Source organism: Oncorhynchus clarkii, chromosome 5 (assembly GCF_045791955.1).
Source record: "Oncorhynchus clarkii lewisi isolate Uvic-CL-2024 chromosome 5, UVic_Ocla_1.0, whole genome shotgun sequence".
Lineage (NCBI taxonomy): Eukaryota > Metazoa > Chordata > Actinopteri > Salmoniformes > Salmonidae > Oncorhynchus > Oncorhynchus clarkii.
In genome coordinates this window covers 61,363,194-61,369,193 of record NC_092151.1, presented here as the reverse complement: position 1 = coordinate 61,369,193, position 6,000 = coordinate 61,363,194, and the positions used below count along the sequence as shown (strand labels likewise).

Here is a 6,000-nt window from a genome sequence, read left to right as displayed (position 1 = left end):
AATGTTTTCTTTCTTGTCGTCAGCGGAAGGTTACACCCCTGAAATCTCTATACTTAATTTACTTTTTGTTAAGGTCGTAAGTCAGTTGAATATGATTTATAAGGACCTTGTCCTGAGAGGGATTAGAGTTCTTACCCTTGTTTAGACTACCGTAGAGGCACTCCCACAGAGACCCCACCAATCCCGTGAAGCGATTTAAACCTTTGTGCAAGCACATTCTTTCCGATAGTGGAGAACGAATCAGGCAGCAGGTCTTGGAAAGGAACTCGCATGTGAGGCGGAATTCCGTGGCTACCTTAAATCACATGCTGACATATCAAGAACCATTACTCTCCACCCATATCCTAGACCTAGAGGGCTAGGACAAGAGGTGCCTCATCTTCCGAATTGTGCTTGTAGTACAAAAGACACCGATGCGCAAACATCACACGGGAATTTTAAGACACTCAAGTGGTAAGCAAGAGGAATAGGCTACAGATTGGTCCTTACTACAGTGAAGACTCACAGATTTGTCTGAGAACTTACTGTCACAGTGGATGCTAACTGGACATACCTGTGTTTCTCAGTTTGGGAAGATTTACATGCCAAATCTGGGGAAACGTGTTTGAAAAACAAAAGCTTTAAAGTTCTCGCCACAATAATTGGTAAGTTCCATTCCGACTTTGGAATCATGTCAAACCTATAGTCATAATTCATAATTTGTATAATGTGGTAAATGATGATTCTATAGTTTTAATAGCTTTGACTCAAAGGGGCAATCTGCAGTTGCTACATTCATTTTTGGACTTGTAAATGAATATGTACACATTGATTCTTGAGGAATACAACTTAGAAATAAATGCCTCATAAGCTCAGTTCAACTGTCCTACCCTATCAGAACCCCAAATAAACACAGTAACTGTAAACAAACACAATATAGCTTCAAAACATGGTTCAAACTATAATTGTGACATGGATGGTCAGTCCTTGCATCCAGAGCTCTGTTTATGAATTTGAGATTGTTTATATTTCTCCAGCCCCGTCAGATTTGTACTGAAACAGGTGCGGGGAACGGCTTTGTTCATGTTTTTTACATCACATTTCACTGTTGTTTTTGCCAACTTTTAAGAGTTTCAAAATTCTACAACTACATGTAGGCTATGCAAGATTCAATTGATGTGTCAACTGATGCTACCTGCCATCTGCAGACAATAACAGGGGTGGTTATCCCTGACCTATAGGATAGCTGATGACAGCACCCATAATGTCAATATAAGCAACACAACCTACCTCTCTTTATAGACATCAAGCGCAGTCTGTGGTATGATATCATTAGGCTACACCGACTCTGTCAGCTGTACCTATACTCAGAGGGTCATTACTGGTAGGCTAGCTTACTTCTATTGTCAAGGGACGGCAGGTAGCCTAGTGGTTAGAGCATTGGCCTAATAACCGAAAGGCTGCAAGATCAAATCCTTGAGCTGACAATGTAAAAAAATATATATATATATTTTTTTTAAATCTGTTGTTCTGCCCCTAAACAAGGCAGTCAACCAACTGTTCCTAGGCTGTCATTGAAAATAAAATATGTTCTTAACTGACTTGCCTAGTTAAATAAATTACAAATTTGTTAAAAACACCTGCAACAATAGGCAATGTGTGCTTCAACATTGACGCCTTCTTGTCTTTCCTAAACACACTTGCCTTTCCTGAAAACAAGATTAAGTTCTTGTGGATTCGATGTTCTAACCAGATTATAGTGCCAAAAACCTGTTACAACAGGTGTGTAGACCGCCTAGGTCCTAGGGGTCAACAGGGTCGGGATTCACCTGTCAAATTCAGCCTCCCAAAGTGCCCACATTGACCACTGGAGGGCGAGCGAGTATCTGGTTTTATTCAGCGCCCTTTGTCGATATTTGCCCTACATAGAATACACATATACATATTTCTCCCTTTACTGTACATAGGTGAATGTACAGTGGTGGCCCAATTAAACACTCTCTCTTGTAGCTCTTATGGCCATGTAGCCCAAGCCAGTGAGATTTTCCAGGAGGAAAAATTGAGAAAGCACTTCTCTGAAGTAACCTGATGTCTGTGATATTTAGCAGTTGACACGCATATCTGTCGCCCAAGTATGGTATGTGAGTTTGTGTTGCAGAAAGAAGGGTATGGGCTTTCAGAGAAGTCCAGTGGATAAACATATGGATAATTTCTAACCAGTTGGCAATGCGCAATTACCTGTAGGCCTACGCACGGAATATCAGGTGGATCTGAGTAACAAACATGGGCTCTTTTTCTTGTAAAACTGATTGTAGGGAATGCATGACGTAGGAGCCGAGCCCTGTTTGTCACAAGTGTCCATATTCTTTCCCGAGGATATCTCAAAGATCTGATGCCGAACCGCACTTCCTGAAGAGAATACCCGGTTTATTGTGTTATTTGCATTCCGCGCGCGATTACCTTCTAATGGATTTGGATTTGGTTAGAAGGAAGGAAATGACGTCAGCACTGTACTATAAATGATGACGATGACAGCCAACATGTGAAACTTGAGATTGCGCAACATTGAATATACATAACATAGTTATAGGATATGGACAATGTGGCAACCTACATGCATTGCTGCCATTGTAGTCTGCATAACCGATAATAAAACATCATCCTACATTTAAAGTCCTACCCACATAAAGCATCTATGTAAGAATATGACATAGTTTGTTTTCATTACAGCAGCCTTTAGTTTAGGATTTGAAATTCCACCACTTATAGGGCTATATGTTGTGATTGTAATATATTATGAATGGCCTAAAATTGCCTGAGTGGGCTGGAACTATCGTATTATTGCGTGACGCTCCAAGGCCTAGCCCCCTTCAAACCGATTGGTTTTTGTGATCAAAATGGTGTGGAAGAGAAAATCTGTCCTCCACGTGGGTGTGAATCTACTTTTGCCATTGGTTTAGATCAACAGCGTCCTAAAGGACTTCTCTTGTGATTGGGTAGAATGTCTGCGGACTGTAGGCGTGTTTTTGTCGTGGTGGAAGTGAGCTACTTTGTGACAATGCTCAGTGTCGATTTTTCATTGGAGCTGCGGTGGGCATGGGTGCGCAGCAGAGAGCTTTAATGTATTAATCTTATGAGGCTTTTGCATTCTGTAGGTCTTGTATTTGGCTTCAAGGCAGTTTTCAGTCCCATTCATTTAAAACAATAAGGACAGAGAGGTATAGCCTATATTGCGCATTTTCTCTCAGAAAGGCAATAGTTCTAGTTGATGGTCCTTGGTATATTCCTGTGATACTAGTATAGCTGCCTGGCATTCATCCACCTCTGTAGCATTTAAAAATCTGGAACATTTGGAGTGGAAGTTGGAACATCTCTTGAGCAAGCCGCATGCACAAGAAAAGCGCAACAAAGTATTTCTCTATTAGACTCGTTCGGGGAATATTCTCATTATATAATCAGAAGAGGGAAAACTGGTTTATTCAGACTCGGTATACAGTGACAGAAAGACACCGGGAGAGAGATTATATTTCTTTCTTTTGAATGCAAGCAGTTTCTCTCTCTGAAAACAAGGGACACTGTGTAAAGGGTCTGCTCTTTCTCTCCAACCCCGCTCCACTCGCCTTGTCTCCCCCCTGACCACAAGCTATCGAATGGACCAACATCCTAGCGCCCGGAGCTGCACCAGCCGCGGGGCTCCGTCTTGCGAGGCCGTCCCGAGTGAACCCTCCATGAATTTGTACATCCATTCCACAACCGGCACACGCTTCGAGCTCTCTCTTCCCCTGGAGGAGACTGTGGAAGGACTGAAGAGAAAGCTTTCTCAGAGACTCAAAGTACCAAAAGAAAGACTCACCCTTCTACATAAAGAAACGTGAGTACATCTATAAACATCAGCATATCCTACGGTCAAATGTTATGTGCATACATGATATAGTAGACTACATTGTACATACATTTGCTCTGTACAAATCATGGATTTCTAATGATGTCTATATTTTGCACTTATTTAAACTGTAACACATTGTGTAGCTCAAGAATGGCATAGGTGTCATATCAGCAGCACTGTATTCAAGCTAAGCAGCTATTGACCATTAAAGCCGGCCAGTGCGGCAAGTATCGAATTGCGCATGGGAGACGCACATTTGTCAGTCAAGGTTTGAAGCAGTATTTATGAGGGAGTCGTGGGGCACATTGCATTGCCTCCTTCAGCGGTCATTATACATACCATACCATTAATGATTAAATATATTATACAAATGATTAACAGCTGAACTAAATGCATACAGTGCGTGTTTACTTTATTTATCCAGCTGCCGTTTGTCTGAACATAGGATTTGGTCTTAAATAAATACACAATTATTTAGAGGCTTTGGGTTTAGAATCGAATTGATGCTATACGTAAGTGGGGTGTACAATTGCATTTATTCCATGGTTGGGGTTATGGGAAGATTAGATGAGGGCGAAGCACAAGGAATCTCTTTAATTCCTTCTCTTTCATGATCTATGGTTACACCCAGCTTTCTACAATCTCCTCTCACACCAGGGAACGCATATGCATTGGTTTATGCTCACGTTTTATTACAAGGAACCCCCCTGGAGAAAATTGGGAGAACACGTATTTGCCATTTTGAATTGAGGAGCACTCGAGAACAATGGGGATAGTTTAACAACGCGTCACAATCTACAATCTATCTGCACTGTAATTATTTATTTATTTTTAAAGCAAACGGAAACTGTAATATTAGCTGGTTTTCAATTGAGTCGAATTTTCGTGCGTTAAATTACAATGGAGGGGAGGGGAGTTGGTATGTTAAAGGTGTCTTTGTACTGTCAAATCAACCAGTCGCATTGTTTTTTGTGTGCTTTTAAATAACACCCGTCCCATGTCTCCCGGTGTAATCGCCTCCAAATCACATCAGGCCTTAAAACCGAGAACATTTTTTAAATCCTCTCTCCAAATACCTGACGTTATGCGCTGCTGACTGCCTTTCTCCAACTGGAGGTGTGACTTTTAGTTCACACTGTACTGTGCTTCTCACAACGCTTCCGCTAGCCTCGCGTTTTTTCCACCTCTTTTTTTTGACATGACGAGGTCCTGAAAATGACCATTCAGAATGACAAATGACATGGCTGTTCAGTAAATAGGCGTAGGCCTAAAAGTGTTCCTAAACGCGTTAGTTGTACAAAAATGCATTGTGCAGAAACAAATGCCATGTTATGTCCAAACATTTCAAATGCAAATGATCACCCTATGGTTACATACCATTTCAATGTGTTGGAAAGTCTTTCCAGTAACTGTCATCAGAGAACACACCTAAACCTGTCTCCAACCGATGATGAGTAGGGCATTGCATGCTCATGGTTCTCCAATAGTGAACATGAATGGACCAAACTATGGAGAGGTCATAACCCTCAACTCTCAGATTTTGTTGTCCTCCAAGAAGTTGTCATAACCTCCTGTCCAGCATCATGAGAGAAAATAGTCCTCTCCTTCAGGCAATGGCAGTGGTGTCAAATATCCACTGTTAACAGTTGTCAAGCCCCACTACTTGAAATTGAAATAGTGTATGACAGCGGATCAATATGCCGGCTCTCCGTCAAGCAGACTTTCATACAGGTTGTTTTTCTAAATACATTTTGAAGACTCACCTAACTGCACAAAGGTTGGCGCTTCTGAAATGTGAATAGAGTCATGTCAGTTAATCAGTTAAAATGCCAGTTTGACTGTAAACTAATATGGTTATTTATTTCTCCCCCTTAGGCGTTTGAGTTCAGGAAAACTCCAGGACCTAGGGATCTCTGATGGGAGCAAGTTAACCCTTGTACCTACAGTTGAAGCAGGCTTAATGGTAAGGATAATTATACACCTCATCTGTGTGTGTTTTGCTAAACGCCCTGGGGGGTTGTTTGGGTTCAAGATAATACATGTTAATAGCATCAGACAGATTAATGTAGGTAATTAAGTCTGTGTTGATCTCCTCTCAGTCATCTTTGAATGCACAAGGCTCAGCCTTTCTCCTT

At 41.4% G+C, this 6,000-nt stretch overlaps 1 protein-coding gene across 3 annotated transcripts in view; it reads left to right on the top strand.

Moving 5' to 3' along the window:
- The first annotated feature begins 276 nt into the window (after positions 1-276).
- LOC139409149 (midnolin) overlaps positions 277-6,000 on the top strand; it is a 31,032-nt gene continuing 25,308 nt past the window's right edge. Inside the window, exons 1-4 of one of the 3 annotated variants that reach the window (XM_071153915.1) lie at positions 277-453; positions 567-644; positions 3,623-3,850; positions 5,741-5,828. In XM_071153915.1, coding sequence (XP_071010016.1) covers positions 3,630-3,850; positions 5,741-5,828 — 309 coding nt within the window. In that variant the 5' untranslated portion in view covers positions 277-453; positions 567-644; positions 3,623-3,629. Of the gene's footprint in view, positions 645-3,043; positions 3,851-5,740; positions 5,829-6,000 lie in introns of those variants that run through there. The other 2 variants (XM_071153914.1, XM_071153913.1) reach the window with 2 other exon arrangements.